Source organism: Gavia stellata, chromosome 5, assembly GCF_030936135.1.
Source record: "Gavia stellata isolate bGavSte3 chromosome 5, bGavSte3.hap2, whole genome shotgun sequence".
Taxonomy (NCBI): domain Eukaryota; kingdom Metazoa; phylum Chordata; class Aves; order Gaviiformes; family Gaviidae; genus Gavia; species Gavia stellata.
In genome coordinates, this window is record NC_082598.1 from 2648126 (window position 1) to 2669846 (window position 21721).

General features: G+C 40.7%; 1 protein-coding gene across 1 annotated transcript in view; it reads right to left on the reverse strand.

The window, feature by feature from the left end:
• ATRN (attractin) overlaps positions 1-21721 on the reverse strand; it is a 159176-nt gene that overhangs the window by 75929 nt on the left and 61526 nt on the right. Inside the window, exons 10-19 of the mRNA XM_059817858.1 lie at positions 19752-19906; positions 15122-15206; positions 13243-13463; positions 11947-12068; positions 11296-11434; positions 9639-9820; positions 7169-7385; positions 5718-5903; positions 3712-3945; positions 2833-2970 (exon numbers count right to left, since the gene is read on the reverse strand). Coding sequence (XP_059673841.1) covers positions 2833-2970; positions 3712-3945; positions 5718-5903; positions 7169-7385; positions 9639-9820; positions 11296-11434; positions 11947-12068; positions 13243-13463; positions 15122-15206; positions 19752-19906 — 1679 coding nt within the window. The remainder of the gene's footprint in view (positions 1-2832; positions 2971-3711; positions 3946-5717; positions 5904-7168; positions 7386-9638; positions 9821-11295; positions 11435-11946; positions 12069-13242; positions 13464-15121; positions 15207-19751; positions 19907-21721) is intronic.

The following is a 21721-nucleotide window of genomic DNA, read 5'->3' on the forward strand; positions in this document are numbered from 1 at the left end:
GAGGCGTTCGGAAGCGCTGCCGCAGCGGCAATCTGATTTCAGGCATAATAGTGCCTTCCGTTCTCTTGCAAATAACTTTCTTATCTACCGCTAGCATATTTTCATGTGAAACTTTAATCAGAAAATTCAAAAAATCCTGAATGCAGAGAAAGCACCTTGCAGCTATTTTTACATTTGATGTGCTGCATTTCCTGCCGTTCCCGATTAACACTCCTCTATGTTGGACACTTCCTAAAAGCAACCGCTGAGGAGTGATTTACCTACCATTTAGTTATTATCTGCCCAGCTCTGCAAACACCAATGCCTATGATGATATGCAAACAATTCTTTCAGAGAAATAACTGCAGTTTGTTAAAAATTTTTCAACACAAGCGATATAGCAACGTTCACCTGCCCTGGTGGCACAGAGCAGCAGGAAAAGGCATCTTATTCCATCCACTCTTTTTATTCCTCCCTGGCTTTTGAACCCCATCGCTACCACTTCCAGCTCTGCATAGCCTTACCTGTTTTAAAGGCTACTGCTATCCCAACAGCATCGCTCAAGCTCCTGATGGCTCAGCAGAATGGGAAATACCAAACACTGACACTTTTTCCAGCACTGAATATTTGCCATTTTGAGGCTATTCATGGTCCCCTTGCTACTGGGGCCGCTGGGCTAACGCTGCAGATCTGCACGTCTAAGTACAAGGACTCACACTAGGCACCAAGTGTGCAAGTGCACGGATACTTGTGCACCAGCGTGGAGCGTACCAACAACCATCTCCAGCACGGATGTGACCGTGGGCTCTAAAAACAGAGCGGCACACAACATTGCACATAAATGCACAAAAAGAATGGAATCAGCACATCATTAATGGGAAAGGAAGGAGGGATCACGGCTCATGAGGTCCCTCAGAGGAGGGAAAAAGCAGGAGCTGGCTCTGTTGCCTGTCAGCCAATCCTCATCTGAAGAATTTCCCTCTGGAAACCTTTTCACTGAGTAAAAATGACTAATGGCCAGCAGTTGCTCTGGCTGCATCAGATAGGATGATTTCCTCTTGCTTTCCCTCTTCCGATCATCCTCGGTCTTTCTGCTCAGCTTCCTGCTTCCCTCATTCTTTTGCCTTCACAGTAAATAGCGTTAAGTCACAGCAAATTAAAAACCTGGGCCCAAAGCACTTGAGAGCAAAGCACTTTTGACATGAACTACTAGTTTCATCAGATAACGGATGAATGCTGTTCCACAGTCTCTCAACACATTTTCTAATTTCTTTTTCAGGCATCTGGATGACTTTAGTCTATCATTCACTATCTCAACAACAAACTATTTTTGGACAATCCTCATGCGAAAGAGTCCAAAGTAACTTACTTTCAATTTCCACACGCAGAGAAAAGCAACAAATACCAAAAGGCACGTTGTGCTCCAATGATTAAACCTGAATGCTCACAGTAGAATTATGTATTTTCTCAGGCCAACCCAGTCTCAATTCATTCATTCTTGCACTTCAAATTATCTTCACACAAAATGAGTTTAAGAATATCAGCGGTATTTAATCTCACAAATAATGTTCTGAAATAGCGTCAGAGATGTACCTTTTCCTTTGTACCCGTGCTGTTGTGCTATCTGTCATAATTTCATAGTCCAGCTACTGCAACACTCTTTTCCTTAAGTAAGGCAGCCTTGTCCCTGTCTGTGATCTTCTCACCCCCTTCCTTGAATCTGTCCACTGGAAGGTTCTTCTTCATAGCCTCAAACATCACTACTTGCTCTCGCTTTAGGAATCTGGACATCCATGCTCCAGCTACTGACTCTCATCTTCATCCAAAAGGTCAATGCTACTTCCAGTAAATGTGCTAAATGAATTTCCAAGTATTTTCTACTGGATTGTCTCCATACTTGGAAGGAGCAACTCAAAGTCTTCAGTGTCCCCTCATGAATCACCTTCACTTACTTCTTCCGGAATGCCTACAAACCACCCATACTCATTTCATGGAAGTGCTGATATTACTCTGACACCAAACAATGTTATTTCTGTTCTACCTTTTCCATCACTGCATCTAATGATATCAGTCCACATAAATATATTCCATCAAAGCTCTTCAGAACAAGAAGCACCTTCCCTTATGTCTACATATCACCTATCACAGCTGGATTCTGGTTTACAACTGGTATCCCCTTACTATGCTACAAAATTTGCAGTAATTCAGAATAATGTTGCAAGGTTCAAGGGCAAAACTCCAAATCTTACATGTTCACTTCTCAGTATTACCTGTTTTGGTCCTTCAAGAAAATTTTTTTCCCAGATTGTTATCTGGATCTTGGACAACCGAAAAACGTTCTTTGTGCCAAAGAATCCCAAAGCACTTTACAAACTTAAAACGCAATTTTAACAGGATCACCTAATCCTCAACTGAAATCCAGCCAACTCCTCAGTGAAATACGGTAAGCCTATTGTTATAATTGTCTGCTTCCTAAAAAACGCACAACACTTTAAGCAAATGTAACAGAAGGTGGAATTTAGATATGCAGAAATTTGTTCAAGACATTGGGATTAACACCGTTTCTTTTCAAATCAGGATCGTCAAACACTAAAATGCACACATTTTCCACTGTGGTCATTTCACGTTTACAAAGGAGGGTAAAAAAAATCATCTTTATCTTCTGCAGTGAAAGTCAAAGAATTTCATCAAGCAGTTTCCGTATCTTTCATTTGAAGAAACAAGGATTGTGCCTTGCTTGCAGGAAAGAAAAAAATGTATTACCAGGATATAATTTCAGTTAAGACAGCAGAGGAATGAGTAAAGAGCGAAAATCAAAGACTTCAGCACAGGAAGATTTAAGGCATCACTTACGCTGACACGTTCCTCCATTAGTAGGATCACCGTAGTAGCCTGAGATACAAGTTTCACAGTGTTTGCCAGTTGTCAGATTTTCACACTTCTCACAGATGCTTTCATTTACACACTTACTGTGCCCATTACACTGGCAGGCTGAAGAAAACAGAAAAGGATGAGTATTTGTGCTCAAATATAGCACCTGACATAGCACCTCAAAACTCTGTGTTCTGCAGAGGCTGAAGGAAACCATTTCATGCACCTTCCAAAGAGGTTCTTGCAGTCTTGCTAGCAATCCATGAACTCAAAGAGAAGTGTCTTGAAAACCTGAAATTTAAAGCAACACACGGAAAACTGAACTCCAAACCACTACGTGCATATTGGACAGACAGGACTGGAAGTAGCTGGTGGGATGGATTTACAAGGTGGAACGGGGAAGAAAGTGTTTAGCAGCAGTCCAAGTGATTTCGTTCTGTAAGTTTGGTGTTAAAACCATTATTTCAGAATCACCCTGAGCATTACTAACAGTTAAATCAAACTTCAATGAAAAAAATCCTTTCTTTCCCTAAAATTCATTTCCTATTATTCATTACCTAAAAATGAATAAACAAACAAAAGTTAAAAACTCGGTAAAGATTTGTAGGGAAATGAAAACTTTCACTAGAGTAATGCATAGATAAGTCTTCATGCAGCAAACCTCTGCAGCTCACCTTCAGATACCTGCACAACTCCTTCCATCTCAAAACGTGTTAATTCTTGCTTGTCTTCCAAGCTCTTTTCCTCCCTCCATTAACAGGAGGGAACACAGACATCACTACAGTCTTAAAAAGTCTCTCCCCTTGAGTTTAACTGTTGCTACCGTTGAAATATTTGAACAATTAAATGTTGCTCAATTACCTGGACACTGAATAAAGGACCAGTTATAGCTGTTCTCCACGGGACACATGCTGACGTTCAGGACGGGCTCCAGGCTGTGTTTCCCTGTAGCGGATGGGGTTGGCATCTTGACCGGACCTCTATAGGAGCCTTCAATGCACTTCCCCTTGCCGGTGTTGCTCGGATCGGTGCACCAGCCGCAGCCAGGCTGCTCCAAACAGTGAGCACATGTGCAGTAGCCTGAACAGTTTTCGGCTGTAAAAAAAAAAAAACAACAACAAACATCAAATTGTGGAATCAATCACTGTCCCAAAACAAAGCTGACAATGAACGCAGAAACCCTTGCATGTCTTTTGTGACCTTAAGTATTTATCTCACCAAATCTGTAAATATTTATTCTGATATTCACAGTAACGTGCGTGTACATATATACGTTCATTCCTATCAGCATATTTATTCTGGAATCTAAGATAACTATTAACAGAAAGGTTGAATTAATCAGTGAGTTATGAAACAACACAATACACGTAAAGTTTTTCTAACCATTAAACACCACCCACTAAAACCAGAGGTTAAGGTTCCCAACTACAAAAGATCTCCGATTGATTTACAACGGATCAGATGATAAAATGAGCCGCCTGGAAGCAAAGTTTGTTTACCTGCTTTTATCCTCTTCTTACCACACCTTTTAATATCACACATTACTATTTCAAGTATTTATCTGAGACAAAAAGCATAGAATACAGATACAGAATTTGTCTTCTTAGGATGCTCAGAGTGCCACATGCTGATCCCCTGGGCCCAGCAATCGACTGAATGAGGGAAAAACCATCGCCCCCCTTTAACGGTTCCTTTCTCAAATGGGAGTGTATTTCAGGGGTGACAAACTTTTTACATATAGAAAAGTTTTTCTACTCCTTTCCCCATACCACCTTAAGAAATATTTTGTAGATTCTTGGTGTTCCAAGATGAGCAGACTTTCAATCTTGGCGTTTAAACTGACAATATTTGCCTTAAAAAAAAAAAAAAAAAAGGTAGTAGAAAAACATTGTTTTCCATTATTTCAGTCTACTCATCTCCGGCCTGATGCTTCCTCCAACTTCTGACCTCTGGCAATACGGGAGGTTCACACTCTCATGTTTGAAAGTTACCTGAAACCAATTCTCTCCATCTCTTATTTTGCAACACTGAACTACCCAGCTTATCCTCATCAGCTTCCAAAAGTTCATGGACCAACCACAGCAACTCAAAGTGTCCAACTTCGCTCCTGGGGAACACACGCACTCCTCTCCCCCGGCTACCCCGAGAGCCCTGGCTTTCCCGACACCCCTGCCCACACATGGCTCCTAAAGAATTCAACAGAAATAAAAGTATTTTCTAAAACTCTTCGACCACTTCTTAAATTTCTAGACTATGTCAACCCACTTTGAAAACAAAAAGCAATATTCCAAAGCACCATAAATCTTTTGCTGTTTGCTCACATCTACCTAAAAAGGGGAAAAAAGTAAATAATTTATTTAAAATATTTAGAAATTCCTACTGTGGGCTTACGTAGACAACACTTCAGAATAAAACACTCGTGTAAACCCTAATTTGGATTTGATAATCTAATATTAAATTACATGGCTCCATATGTGAATAAAAAAGGTACAGAAGAGATGCAAAAAGAAGGTAATCACACGAAATTATGCAACAATTAATTTGAAGGATAGGAGGTCAAATAATGAAACAAGTACCTCTCTCTGAAAAAAAAAAAAGCAGAGATTTCATCTTCTCAGTTGAAAGCCTTGGCTATCTGCCATTTAGTTTAATTGATAGTTCCCGTAACCGGGACCTATTGCTGTTTAACGCTTTACATGACGCAGGACGGAGTTTGACACACTAAGCTCCTGGGGTCAGGCACTTCTTATTTTTGAAAATCCCCTGGACAGTACGACCGATGCGCCAAGTTTGATTGCTTCTGCTAGCAAACATCAGCAAAGGCAAGACTCCAGCCCACCTCTCAAGACGCAGAAGCAATTACTCACGTGGACAACTGCTCATGGTGTACCACTCCATGCACTGCCCGTAGGGGAAAGAGGCCACGTAAGCGTTCGAGTCCACGCACTGCTTCATGTTGCTGCACCACATGCACTCGGAGCTGCCGCTCGTGCACTCCCCGCACATCGTCCGCAGGGCGCAGGGCGTGCGGCACTGCTTGGCGCTGTGGTTAGCTGCGGGGAGGAGGACAAGAGTCAGCTTTCTTCCAGAAAGAAACAGGTAATGAGCCCCGAGATAGAAAGACAGATGATAAAAAGCCCTGTCTACTATTCAGGCTGAAAAATAGTTCCATCTCGCAGACTTGCAACACTTCATTTGTGGTGTGGTCTTACTGGATGGAGCTGGAGATATCTTATACTACGGTGAATACAAGAAATGCAGCAAGTACTGCAAAATCATTTCTCCTCTTATGTATCCTTCATGAGTGCTAATGCTTTTTAAGGTATCCACCTTAAAAACAATTTAAATGGGGTTATGAATGTGGTCTTTATCTCTCTGCAGGTCTGTTGGCGTGTTCCTTAGCTACTCTTCCAACCGAAGTGTTGGGAGGAAACCCCACCTTTTACGTGAGCACATTGGGACGTGTTTTAAGTTATTTGATCAGTTCCACACACAAAATGAGTATTGAAAGCAGAACCAACTCAGGAGTTTCTGGTGTGACCCAGTGCTTCATCATCTCTTTCAAGTGACTATTCTCAGACCATAAAAACCAATTCAAAGTGTTGCAAGTTAAAATATACCAAGTTTTGAGTTCAGGTTCCACATTCACGATCTGCGTCCTGCAGTTCCACAAAGAATGATTTAAAGTGGTGTAGCTTACTTAGAAATTTTACGTAATCAGCCAACTTTCTCAAAACTTAAAGAGGCACTAATTGGTATTCAGAAATAATCAGCTATAACGGAGACTTAACAGACCAAGCCATTTTAAAAGATAGGCAGTTCCAACAAAGCTAGAAGAATCTTCCCAAAAAGCAAATAGCTTCTTCTTCAGAGTTCTCCTATCTCCACAGTGTCTTGCCCAATTAATTTCAAACGCTGATAAAATCCTCCTCTGGCTACGGAGCAGGGGAGGGGAGAAAGGGGAGTTCAATGGGAAAGTAGCTTTTATTTTTTTATTTTTTTTAACAGGAGAGGAGATTGCTCCATACCATAATTAACCTAAATGTCACATTCAGGTATGCAATTTAGAGAAAAATAATTAAACTATAATATACTTCAAGCATTTTACAGTTAACAGCATAAACGTAGAGCTATTTTTAAAATCTCCAATTCCTGTATGAAATACGTAGACATGACACTTTTTCAGAACCATTTTTCTTTGGCAAAGTCATGACGCAGCTAGTTTTAAACTTAATGAACAGGATCATCTTTACTCTCTAGGAAATAAAAATGCTTACTAGTCAATCTGCTCCCCATGAGACACACAAGATATTGTTACCTGGCCTTTCGCAGACACTGCCGTTGACTTCGTTGATACACGTTGCTGCCTTCAGTCCCTGCTGGAAAGGCTCGGCTAAATAACCACAAAATCCAGCATCGCTTGGCTCATCGGGGAGCCACTGGAGCAGGGTGTTGGTGAAGGGAGACATGTCTTCCCAGCACCAATATGACACGTTGATCTTCCTCAGTCCAACCCACGGAGTCAAAGTTTTTGGCTAGAAATAAAGGAAAATGGTAGATTTAATGCCCAGTTTTATTACCTTAGGTATCAAAAGAAAATACACATCACCATATGATGCTCATAACAACTTTGCCAGGTTAGGTGTTGCAAAAATGTAGTAAGGGAAATATTTGTTTCTCAGTGCTATCAGAATTAAATGCCACAGAGATAGAGAAATCCTTCAGGAAACACCAGTTATTACTTTTTTTTTTCCCAAACCGCATTTGTAGTTATCTAAACCAGGAGGAGAACAAGTCAAACATTCACACTGGCTGACCATGAAATTAACTGCAAGTTGCTCTTTATAAGTTTGTGACTCCTATAACTGGCTAGACACAGGAAAAAAAGATTTCTGGAGCTACAGTTTGACACGAGGAAGAAAACTAGCAGTCCCCTATACAATTTAGGTGATATGATCTACCTTCTCTAAAGTCTGGCTAAAAGACCTCTGCTCTTTACGAGTGTGTATATATGGAGGGGTGGAGAGACAGAGCAGGTCAAACCTGAATTAGTATTGCTGGCAATAAAATTCTCAGTATGAAGAACCCATAATACCACTATTTCTAGTGGCAATTTAATTTTTGGCACACTTATTTTGGGGAGAGGCATTTTAACTGTATTGGTACAATATGTTATTTTACTGTTAAAATCTTTTCTGTCAAAACGCTTTGGTGGCACAGCTGTCCTCGGAAGGCTTTAGACCATACGTCTTCCCTTACTGCTGTATATAACCATCACCTACTTCAAACTGATTTTATGCACTCATAAACCTTAGAGCTGCGACTTCTAACAGCAACAGGGTCACGCAGCACTATGTGCCGACACCAACACGTTTTCTTATTATTACAAAACATCTTACACAGCTTACTTAAAGGAGTAACTGCAAAGTACAGCCTCCTCCAGCACAGCAGCAGCGTGCCACTGAATGGTAAAAATTCAAGCACCAGATAGAGGTTCGCTTTTTAGCAAAGGCATTTTCCCAACATCCCAACACTACAAGCACTCAATACTAATATCCACTAAAAAGGGCTAATAGTTTCTTTAGATTTCTATGGCTCACTTTTTAAATGATACTGTAGACAAACACACACACACACACCCCCCCATAAATTAACAATTTCTTTTCTCCCCGGTGTGAGGGTTCAAATACTCTTAGGGAAGGGTTGCCATGTGTCTTTAGGAATTTACACTACACTTAACCACTGGGATATCCAGAAACAGCTGGAGCTGTTTGAACCATGTACTTCTACAATATCCCGGGCTTGGCTTCCTCTCTTTACAAAAGATTTAACAAAGAACCTTGTCTGAATTGCACCTCACCTTTTCTTGGCTAAATTGAATCCACTCTAAAACCCCGTAATTGTTGAAATGGCACTTTAAAATTACAAAGGGAATCAAAGCAGGGAATGTTCTTGTTTCAACAGGGGAATAGTTCTCTTTAGTATTGCAGTATATTCTCCTCTGAAAGTAGCAATCCTACTGCCTCCAGTCTCATTTTTCCGATATAAAACTCTCCCTGACTGCCAGCCCTGCCCACAGTGGCCTCTGGGACCCAAGAGGAATTACTCTGATGTGCCGTCAAGCCCCAGCAGCTCTGCAGCCCAAACCAGGGTTTCAGCAAAGCTGCACATCGTTCTTCGTTAGGGCTTTAGCACCACCTACACATCCTGAATACCTCCGCACTTCTGCCAGGGACTGGAAAAAAATATGTATTTATTTTATTGATGCACGAAGAGGGACAGATTCCAATTCGCTTCTTACCGTCTCCGACGGAAAAGCACCTGCCGCTAAATCAAACATAAATAACTCCAAATAAGCCAAGCAGCACTATGGAGTAAGAAGCCGACATTATAAACAGCTGCCTTTCTCAGCAGAATAACTAACTTTAAATGCTTTACATTAAACACCTCTGGTGCCCCAAAGGGACCTTTATTTATAAAATATTGTGTACAAGTCACAAGAGGACTCCTGCTGCAGTCATGTATCTCACAAGAGAAATGCGCGTGTGATTTCATTATAGAAAGCGATACCTTTGAGGCACCGTGTATGTTTATATTTATCTTTCCCATTTACATTCTCTACAATTTCAGTTCAAAAGCACCCACAGGGTATGTTCAATTTCAAAAGAAAAATCAGCCCTTTCAGTTAAGAGGCATGTCTATTCTGTACAGAGCATACAATACCACAGCAAGGACCTCTCCACAGTCAGAGCTTAATTACTCAGGGGACATAAAAGAGAAGCACTCACCGAAGACTGCATCTTCTGCAGCTCCTTTAGAACAAATTCTACCTTTTTCTGGGTCGTGAGAGAAGCCAGCAAAGCGCCGTTGGATCTGCAGGACAGTTTGGCATGATCATAATTCTCCTTCGCGTTCGTAATTTTCAAGCAGGAGTTGCCAACCAAATGCCAGTTTGTTCCGCAGATATTTTCTGGGGAGGGGGGCAGAAAGAAAGTAAACCCAGAGATGCAAGTGACCTTCACAACATTCAAAGTAGAGAAAGAGCCCTTCCACCAAAATAAAACCTACAGCCCCATGCCAAACCAGCATGACTTACCGGCATGCTCGGAAGTATCTATGTATAATAATACCGGAGGAAAAGGAAAGCTCTTTAGGGGAGCTGAAGCGCGACGTCAGCGTTTAGTTATCTGCAGTAGGTAGTCAAAGCACTTTTTACAACGCCGAATAGCAAAATCATCGTAGAAGAAAGAGCAAAGGAAAGCAAATATGTATTTTGCTGATGGCTTAAAGCCACTTATTCAATCGCAGTTGTTAGGATACCTTGCGACACAAGAGGGTTGTTGCGCTAATCCTGTCCACGATACCGAACTTCCAGGATCAATCCCTGTTTCATTTTGAGCACAGCCATGCCTACTACTGAAGAAATCCTTATACTTCATGGTAATTATTTCCCCCACTCATAACTACCCTTACAAAAACCCGTGATGGACATTTTCAGTGTGAATCGTAGAGTTAATGTCTATCTCCAAAGTCTTGGTTTAGATTTATCTGACAGACTGAAAAGCTCTCAAGTGTCAGTTTTTTAGATGGGCTTTTTACACATATGATCAAGTCGCCCCCTCTTCTACAAGAAATTAAACAGACCAAGCTCTTTATCTCATTAAAAGATGTTTTTCTCGCTCTCACGGGTCTTCTCCAAAGTCTCTTCATTTTTCCACTCTTCCAGAGTAGCAAACGCCAGACCTGGACACACCCAGACCTATCAGAGTGACTAGGGGAAGGCTTTCCATGCCCATTTAAAGCTTTTGTCTGTGTAGTTTTTTTCCCTTTCTCTATATTTTATTAACTGCAAATGCCAGTCACTCGAGATGCTCTATTTATCTCCCAGTCACTGGGAAAAAAATGCCACGTTACTACAGGGGGACTAATAGTCAACTCCTGTGGGCTCCCACTGGAAACACTCTAATAAGAGAATTTTCCTTATACACTTTAGGTGTTATTTGCCTAATTCGTCCATATGTAATTCGTAATATGCCATTACGCTTTTGCACAATTCTGGTTTCTAAAATTAAATAGCATACATTATTAAATCTAATATCTTGCAGAAGCCTATTATATCAACAGTACTGCTTTTATCAAATGAAAAGAGAGAGATGAAATACAGCCTAATAATTATACAAATGATCGTACTCCTCTTCAGACAATTGGGACTGAAAAATATTCCATCAGACTTTCTGAATTTACTAGAAAAAAGTTTCATACCAAAGCCGGTATGATTAAACAACATTATTTACTCCAGCTTAGCACTGAAAGATTACAGATTTGGCGGGGGGGGGTGTGGGGTGTGGGGGGGGGGGGGTGGAGAAGAAAAAAAAAAAACCACCCACAACTTTTGGACTGGGTGAATTTGGGTTTTTTTCTTACACAAATAGAACCAACACGTACCTGGCAAAGCGATGCACTCCTGATTCCTAGGTTCCCACTGACAGTTTTGATCCATGGCACAGCTTTTACAACTTGTCTTTTTGTTACAGTAATAGGCAGGGTTATCCTTAGGACAATTGTCATATAGAGTAATAGGAACCTAAAATAAATAGCACAGATGAGGCTTTTTCCCATCCGACCAATGTCAGTTTATATGACTATGACTACCAGACTAAACTTCACAGTTCAGACCTACAAAGCAACTTACATATTCAAAGGTTGTGACACTGGATGTAGCCTGTACTGTGTATTCAAGATATTCCCCCAAGCCACCACCTGACACTTTCCTTACTAGAGCTTTTACAAAAGGGTTAGGTTTTTCCCTAGGGGAAGGCTCTATGGATAGCAAACGCAAATGGCTATGTGCCTTACTGAATAATCACACCACCTCTTCCCCTGCCCTTAGCCATCCTCCTAACTTAAGTGGAGAGTCCCAGGAAAAGCCCTTGGACCAACTTGAAACAAGAAATTCAAGCATGTTAGCAGCTCGGAGGTACACAAGCACTGGAAATAACGAAACAACAGGGTCATAACACTGACAGAAGGAGGCATCTGGACATTTGCTATTTCAAAGGCGAAAATTAAACTACAGAAGTATTAGAGAGACTTTACCTGTTCCTCTGTGCAGTTGTTATGCATTGAGATACACTGGTCAGTGCACCATTGACAGTTGTTTGTATTTGCTGTACAGCTATAGCAGTCTGTAATCTGATCACATTTTTCATTGTCTACAACTATTAAAGAAAAAAACCTGCATGACCAAAAACAGGCATTTCCTGACAGAGCTCTAAGAACTTGATTATATATAGCAAAAGATATAACCAAACAGTAGTGCCTGCAGATTTTCCGTTATCGACTACTTAGGAAATCAGATACTTTCATGTGATTGAACTGATAGAAAATTGCATTCATTTGCAGCATCAATCATTTTTAGTGCCCAAGGAAGCATAAAACACAGCACCAGAAAATGCACCAAGATGTGGAAGCGCATGAACTAAGACCGGGCGTGCATGTTCAGTCAATGCACATGCAAATGATGCCAGAGGACATCTCACAAGGACGGTGAACATCTCCCATGGCAGGCCCATTTTGCTGCAAGCCTGGCCTTCAATTATGTGGAGCGTTATCATGCAAAGCTTGAACTTTCCACTTCATCTTTCCAATTGCTTATCGCCTGTGTATTGTGAAAATTTATTGTACATTGAGAGCCCATCAAAGCAATGTCCCTTTACATCAATTTCTGTTAAATAATTAAAGGCTGCCATCTATTACAGAATCAAGTTCATATAATTCAATTCAGAGCAACGAATGCTTCGGGATAAAGCATTGAAAAGTTGTTTAAAAATTATCGTAAGGGAGAACACAGGAATCAGACCTTAAAACAACGTTCTTTTTGTATGCCCCATCCATATAATGCTGTAGAAGGAGAAATAAAGTAACTTTCTTAAAACACTCTTCCTGTTGTCTCTTTTGAAGAGCACAGGATAATGCCGCAGGACCCAGATCCCCCTCCCATGCCCCGTGGTGCTCATCAGCGAATTGCTGGCTCTCACAAGGTCAGTTCTTGGAGCAAACATCTACAGAGCAATGGTCCAGGCCTGATTCCTGACTGATGATGTCTGTTTGGGATAGGAAAGTAAGTACAAGCAGTACAGTAGGAAAAAAAATAATAATAAAAAATCTAATGAGCAAGCAGCTTCAGGGTGAAGGAGGTGGAAACATCTCCAAGCCACTGCAGCCACTTGGTCAGAGAAAGGTCTCCCAGGGCACATATGGATGCAGAACTACAGCCCCTCCAACTTAAATTCGATCTGATAATGGCATACAACTAACGTGAGACAGAATTTGGAAAAGAAAAAGACCCTACACACCTTTTGAAAAGGGAAACAGAAAGAACGTGACACATACCTGGCTTGGGAGGGCAGTCTTCAAAGACTTTTTGCTGCTGCTCTACCGTCGCCATTTCCCAGGGGACGCAGCGAGGAGGAGCGGCAGCCCACACGCATCTGACACCAGGACCTGCTCGCAAGCAGGCCGTTTCGTTGTCAAAAGCTTCACATCTCTCGGGTGTGTACTTCAGTATGTCACTGAGGAGGAGGCTGTTGAAGCCTCCAAATACATACATGGTGCTAGACAAATGTTAAGTAAAGAGATAAGTATTTGTGCCCGTGTTTATAGACCACGCGCTGCTGCAAGTCAATGTGATTCAAGTTGTGAGCAAGGTGCTTTATTACATTCCAGCATGTATAAATCCAAATAAATAGCTCTTGGTTCAGGAAGGCACTAAAGAAAAGGTCAGTCAAGTTCCACTGTTTCAGAGAAACCACAGAATCTCAACACGTGGGTGTTGAGACAGAGTCAAACCGTTCCGAGGTCATGGACTGACCTTCCCCTTCAGCCAAAACTCTGGGTGTCACCCGATCAGCATGTCTATACATAAAATGCTGCAGACGTGTGGGATCCTCCTCTAAAGAAGAGTGGCAAGAGAGAGAGGAAGGCTAAAAATCGAGACGGTATCACACCATTAAACCAGCGTTCAGAAACTGTGACAAAACAATTCAGTGTTGTCACATCTTGCCACACGGCTGTGACAAAACCACAGTTATTTTCATGGCTGTTAGCAACTGAGCAGAGTCATTGTGTCAACTAAAAAAAAACAAACAAAAAACCCAAAACAAAATATTATTTGCTGTGGGGCGAGGGTGTTTTTTTAAACTTTCTTTAGTATCACAACCGCTTCAGGAAAAACATCAAATTTCATTAGTTACACAAAAACGTCACCCAAAAAACCTTGTGCATCCATGTTTGTAAATGTACACTTAAAAAGACAGTGAAGAAGAGTCAATGCAACCGAATAAAAGTTTTGGTTGAATAATAAGTATTTTTAATATGATTTTCATCCTATTTTAGGAAAGAACTAAAGCAAAAGCTTAATTGCCCTTCGTGGGAGCAAACATACAGCTGGTATTCAGCATACACTGAAACTAACAGTGAGTGAGATTTTAGAGACAAAAAAAGTATCTAGAAGCACACCTTCCTTTTAAAGGCAGTAACAGTTATCTGCCTGGCTCAAACTGAGCTTTAAATAATGTCGTAACGTAATTTAAATAATGATTTACAGAAAGTATCCTCAACGGATAAAGGAACCAGAACAAAAGACTCCTAAGAAATACCATTTCTCAAACTTGGTTCCACAGACTCAAATACAATAGCAGATGTTCACCTGAAAGCACAGATATTATTACAGTGATGTAACACTTAACGGCAGAAATCTCACCTATGATTTCACCTAAATAGTGTACATCACGTGAACGGTAAATAGGAAGCACACACAGGGTAAGCTACGTAAACTGAAACATGGACAAATTTAGAAACCATGAGGGAAAGTATGATTTGGAGACAAAAGTTGTCAGTGCAGCTAAGTAAGAAATACAAATATGAAATAAATGAAATTATGAAATTATGAAATAAATAAGAAATATAAAATATATATATGTAAGTAAGAAAAAGGAATAGAAATATGAAAAAAACAAATTTTTGAAAGAACGCAGTGAGCTGTGACAGTTTAGTCCAGTGAAGAAGGGCTGACAGGAACAGGCAGAAACTAAAGACATCGCGAGAGTGAAGATCTGAGAACTTTGAGAGGTTTGCAACAGTTCCTCAACTCTCTGGTCTCCGTGTTACTGATCTACGTGCATCAACACAGATGTGCACCGATACACACAGGTGTGCAAGTTCACTGAGGAATGAGAAATGCCAACACGCCCCAGCTTGTGTGTAACCTTACCTGTTGTAGAGCACGGCAGAATGCCCAAACCTGTTCACGTCATGATGGAGACCCGGGCGAGGAAGAACAGACCACCGATCACAAGCTAGGATTAAAGAAAGCTCGTTCCATAAAAGTTTCTCAGAATAACTAATGACTCAACTTACGTAGCACATCTCTTCCTGAAAGACCCCAAAGTACTTTAATAACTACAGAGAGACCATTGTGCCCACCACCAAAATGCCAATCTTGAGTGAAACAGGACAGTTTACAAAGGGGCTGTGTTATCTTCTTTTGCAAGATTTAAGACTTAGTCTTCACCCCAGCTGCCGCGGTATGACAAAAATGAAAGGAAGGAGGTAATGGCTCTGCTCCTTCATCTAAACAGTTCATGAAAAAGGAAAGGTTCAGGGCATTGTGTTGAAGGGGTTATTAGCTTTTTGGCAATCATGTGTAATTAAATGGCAGTGGCCTGAGTTGCTTTTTCTCCTTTACTAGTGGAATCTTTCACTGCATAACAAGTTCAGTTTTTATCTGTTTATATGTGAATCGTTTGTAGCTTTGCCCCAAACCAGTATCACTGAGAACAGAGACTTATCTTTTTTTTTTTCCTTCTTCCATTGCAATTATGTTCCTAGAGGGTAGATATCCATGTTTTTAAAAATATTTTTCAGTCATCATAGCTTAAGGATTTGTGGTTGTTTTTCTCTTTTAATATAATGTGAGATTATTCCATCTTTTTCTATTAGCATAACATTTATAAGTTCTGCTTCATTTTTTACTCGGTTTCTCAGGTAATTTCTTCCTTTAGGCAGCATGAAAAAAAACAACCTAAGAAACATATAACCCACTGAGCAACCAAAGGAACAAAAGCAGGAAAAGTCACTCCAATTTCTATCACTTAAACTTCGCCAAGCGAATGGGATCACCTTGGGGGGTTAACGTCCCAGAGGCAGTTGTGTGCAATTTATGCAATTAAGACAGAAAAGTCAATCTGCTGTAAAGATCTACAGAGCGCTCAAATACTGGAGGATTCTTTAATACAAGATAAAACTGCTGTGCCGTGGACTGAGCCTCCAAAAAAAAAAAAGTCCACCAACCCAAACTAGTACGTGGATAAAGTGAGAGGGCAAAGAAAAACAACCGTATTAATTTTTTTACCAAATTTAATCGGAGAATTGTTGCGAAAAAAACAACTGATCCTAACCTCTGCTCCTGCAGAAATTTTTCTTCGAGAGCGCTGATAAATAAAAGACATAGGACCCAGTTGGTTAGATTTAATACTTTGATAAATCGTGATTTTGAAAGTTTCTTTTTAAACATCGTTTGCTCAGTTTTCAAAGAATTTAACCTAGCCCAGCATCACTCCTGAGACAAGCACGCATGGTTCCAATGTTTAACAGGAGACTTCAGCAAAATTGGACAGCAATTGGCAGTTTTTTATGCAGGAAGTTGTGAGTTATGTAAGGCCAAGAAACACATTTTTCCAGATTAATAGAAGGCCTGGAATGTTTTGCTTTCTAAGCTTCTTTCCCATCTTTAACTGAAAATCAAGTACTGGAAAAAATGAATGATTCTGAAACGACAAAGAATCTTCTCCTTCCTGACTTAGGAGCTAAGTCAAGCCTAAAACTTACAACGCACAGGATTTATTAAATATACTCTTCAAACAGAACATATATGCTATGAAAACATCCATCCCCTTTCTGTGTTTGTCATCAGAACTGAATTTCTGATGGGGTAAATAGAGTTTTAATTTCTCTCCTGTCGGGAGAAAAGATCATTATATGAGTATAGCCTTTACATGAATATTTCATGCTGAATTTTATAAAAACCATAAAGTTAAAACTTCTTTAGAAATGAGAAAGTATTAAACCACAGTAACTGCACTTTGAGACAATCTGCCTATGATGTTTCTATTCTTGTTTTAGACACATATGCAAGGGAGGTGACCCTTCGGAAAGCACAACCCTTGCCTTTTCACTCCTGGGGATGAACATGTAGCGAGGGAAGGGTTGCAACTCTCACTCGGCTCCTTTGCTGCTCTGAATTGTTGGCAGGAGGAGGTAGAGAGAATTAAGCGAGGCATTTGTCCACCCACCACAAAACTGCTGCAGAGCAGGAAACGCTGCTACAGAGGCCAGAGAGACCAATTTTGGGCATAGGAAGTGCTAACTAGTCATTGCAGCGTGCAGAACGTAGGAAAAATACTGTGAGCCTGCTCTACCCAAGTGCTCACCCAACCTGAACGTCGACGCAATTCGAAAGCTTGTCCTGAGAAGCGACAAGAAACGCATGTGCACAGAGAAAGCTGGATTGCTGTCCTGAAACCTTCCAAAACTGGGCATTACCTGGACAATTTGGATTGAATAAGCCCCAACTTGGTCAAGTGGAGGATAAAAGGATGAGAAGCATTAATGCATTCTCAGATCTACCTAATCTGCTAAACCTCCAGAGAAGCTCAGCACATATCTCAGCGACATCTGTTTGCATCCCACACAAAAAGAAAAGAAGATAGTATGTCCTCACAACACTCAATGCATGTGGTCTGATAGCCTAGAAATCGGAGGAGAGAAAAGCAGAAAAATTTGACGAGGTAAATAAAACTAGTTACTGCAGAAATAAGTTTTAATGGCAACAGTTAAAGAGAAGACCTGTTTTTGAAGCCTTTATTTTAGACTGCATTTTAATTTTCGTTTTCTCCAGTCTTCTAACCATCACTATGATCACTAAGATATTACCTTCATCAACAAGATGTTAAAAATGAGCAAATTAGCCAGATACTCCCTACTTTTATAGTATGCTAAGATCACCAATTACTAAGCCTCTCCTCCAAAGGCACTCAGTAACAATTGACCTTGCTGCTTGCTTTTCTCCTGGGTAGCTTGAGTCTTGGGAGCATCAAGGGATAGATAACACACACATAAGCATGTTAATATTAAAGATGTGATGGCCATATCTATCTACAGTGGCACAGCCACAATGGTCTTTGATAATTACAATGCTTCCCCACAGTTTACGGGCTTATTCTCGTACAAACCAACATGAATATGATCAATATAATTACTGTAGAGATCATGCATGAAGAACCACCAAGTTGGGATTTCTGCTGTGACGCGAATGATCAGCCAACACCCTAACATATTCCCGGTAGTGCTCCTGGTCCAATGGGATAAGGCAAATTGTGCATAAGGTGTCCTGCCATGGAAAGAATAGAAAAAGTGGACTTTTTTTTGGAAAAAAAGCTGTTCTTCCCAGCCTGAGAGTCTCTGCCCTATGGAATGAGGGTACCCAAGAGCACCAGAACACCTCTCATCCCTGTCATGTGAAGTGCCATCAATGCAAGCTCTAATTCTCAGTGTAAAACTGGTTAAGGACTGGGCAAGTTGAATACAGTGTTTATGTAACAGGAACCTGCCTGTTAACTAAACTGAATCACAATGAACATCATTATCGGCATATTTTGTCAAATTAATGCAATTTGTGTTTTATACCTAATAAGAGAGTTCAAAGGGTCAGGGAAGATAGCAAAATGTAGCAAGAAAAATCTATCACTATTGCTATCCAAGTTTAAAAAAATTACTCTTTCCATCACTGTCAAAATACCTCGTTTTATTTCTTCAAGAAAAAACTCAAAATAAAGCCAGCTAGGCGCACACAATAAATTCCACAGGGATATGACTTGAAATCACAGGAAGCAGAAGGGAATGATCCCTGTAACAGACAGCAAAATGGCTCAACGATGCCAAACCCTGCTCCTGAAAGCAATCCATTTGCTTGCATATTCCTTTCACAAACCAGGAGTGACATTACAGTGGACAGCCACTCCAAGAATTCAGGTTTACATGATTATTTCAGGGAAACAATCACGAGAGCCAACATTTAAGGAATTCTGAGAGCAGAAGGCAGAATGTGATATGAGTACAGAATGGTGTTTTTCTCCAGCCTGAATTATCTGGATGTGCATGCACCTTCTTTTATATAATTTAATCTCTTTTTTCTTTTCTTCTTCTTCTTAAATGCATCATCTCTGGACTCAAAATTCACAAATAAATGCTGCCCTCTTCTGGCTTTTCAAACTCCTCAAACCCCAAACCTTCCAAAGAAAATCTAATCGTTTGGCTTTATTGTTAAATAGCGCTTAGGGGGATATTTATGCTTATAAAGCGTACGTATAAACAAACTGACATTACAAACAGCACAGCCTGACAAGTCAGCCAGCCTGCCGTTAAAACAAGAGCCTGCAACGTACAAGTTGAGCTTCAGCAGGGTCCAGTGCTTGTAACTGTCCTAACAGCCTGCATTTTTGATAAATCATAGGTTAAAACACACTCAGAATATCAGGATTGCTTTACAGATGAGACAGTATAACAATATGCTTTCTGTTTAAGAAATAATTTTTAATGCCCAAGGTTGTGTATAAACTGTTGACCGAATAACTGCTGCTGCATTTGCCTAGAAATCACTGCGCCAGCTCATTTGCTTGGTAATGTGTAGCAAACTAAATGAGCCTCTCCTGATTACACATTCTTCTGCAGTATGCTTAGTAGCATTTGGTATAATATACCCAGCATGTAAATCAGTCTTCTTGAAGACAGCTCTTTTTGTATATCCAAGAATTTTTTTTATTATTATTTCCGCAAGAACTTACCAATATCATATGCCATAAAATCTGAAGAAAAGCACTTCGCGCCGTGGCTCATGGAGGTGTCATTGTGCGTGTTTCCTCCAAACACCAGCATGGTTCCACTTGTTATCACAGCCGTGTGCAAATAGCGAAAAAATCTACTGTCTTTAAGAATTGTCCTTCAGAAAGAAAAATATATGTATTAATAAAACTGATTAGTACCTGGCAGAGACAAAACAATCCTACAACGCAAGTTGAAGTGGTTTAGGGGGTGCAGGGTGAAGGGGGGGGGATAGTATTTAACTACTTTTCCTAATGAGATATTTAACAACTTCCTTTCCAGACTGTTCAATTCCTCCTGTAATTTCGTTCTCTCATCTCCCCATCTGCTTGCCAGTTTATAGGAGAAATATATCTATGAAAGCCTCTTTCCAAAGCTATGGCTCTTAAAATCATCAATTCCTTCCCTAGGGATTATCAAGTTTTCACACTAACTGGGCTTTTGAGCGTAGTCTGCTAAACCTGCTGATATGGACACTGCCTGGGAGGGCTCCTGTATTTTATAGTAACTCTGATTTTATAGTAACCTGAAGAATTCTTTCCAACTGTGCATCACTTGTTGCCCAAAACTAAAAAACTTATTTTAAGGACATCTATGCAGCTGCCGATAACGGAGCCCCGCAGCTTAATACCTGCAAAACTCAACGCCTCATCCGTGACTAAATCATGGGGAGCATTAATCATACTTGCCACTGACCTCACCTTTAACCAGCATAATTAACAGCACTGCACACACAGCGTCACCCTTTGCAGAATTTCCCTACTATTTCAAGCGGGTGGGATTGCAGGAAAATCCCGACGCGGCCAGATCTGCGTCCCAGGGAGCAGTGTCACGGTTTTGCAGGCTGTCACACCAGGTCTGCGGAACCGCAGCATCCCCAATGCAGCTTGCACTGAAGCCCAGACTTCCACAATGAAATATTCAGCAAACAGTGTATCAACGACCTGGACCAGGGACCCATTCCTAATGCACTAGCAGCGGTATCGCAGCACACGGGGGCTTTCTGAGCATGACTCTGTCCCTGCCAGGGCTACAGAGTCAATGACACCAAAAAACCTACAGATAAAGATGAGCAGACACTCCTGCGTGCTTCGCTGCAAGGCGCCTGCTCTGATAGTCCTCTCCAGACTGACAAAAGAAATGCAACGAAAGGAATTTGGTGCTGCAGCGGTTTGGAAGAATATTGTCACATTTGTGACATTTTCTGCCTATTCAGCCAGATCTGCCCGCTCCACAGCTGAAGTGGAGGATCAAATGAACGAAGAAAGGAAGCGTGGTTATGACTGCATGGACAACGGAGAAGGAAGGAAGGTGTTTGGAAATTAGTCACTAGTTACTTTACTCATCAGTATAGACTCACAAACAGTTGTTGCAGAAATACAAGCTATTTTAAACTCTCAAAAAAAGGCGATATCGTGACTCAAATTTACAGGTGTTAATTCAAAACATAGCCTCCTGTTTGTCAGGAGCCTTTAGAAACAACTTTAAGACAAACACAAAATTGAGGAAAATTTCTTTCACCTCTATAGCTCAAAGTTGTGAAGTTTTGCTAGAGCTTTTAAATAAAACTCACCTTTGGGCAGAAACAAATGACAGAAGATTTCAGCTTAAGAAATTAACGTTTCAAGCAGTTACAGAGCCAGAAGAAAATGGGGTTATAATAGAAATTCTTTTGCGGTCTTAACTGCAGAATGAATTATCACTCACTTGACTGCAGTAACTGCACTCATATGCACAGTCTGTACTGCTGGCAAGAAAATCCCATCAAATATTTTTCTTTTCAGCGTTAATATAACAATAGATTAAAATGGATTTCTTGGCTCGTTCACAGCCTCGGTTAGATGTGATTATATGATTCTCTACTCATAAAGGGACATAAAAATAGCAGGTACAAGAGCACACTGTCTATCCTGAATGCAGGTAACTACGTACT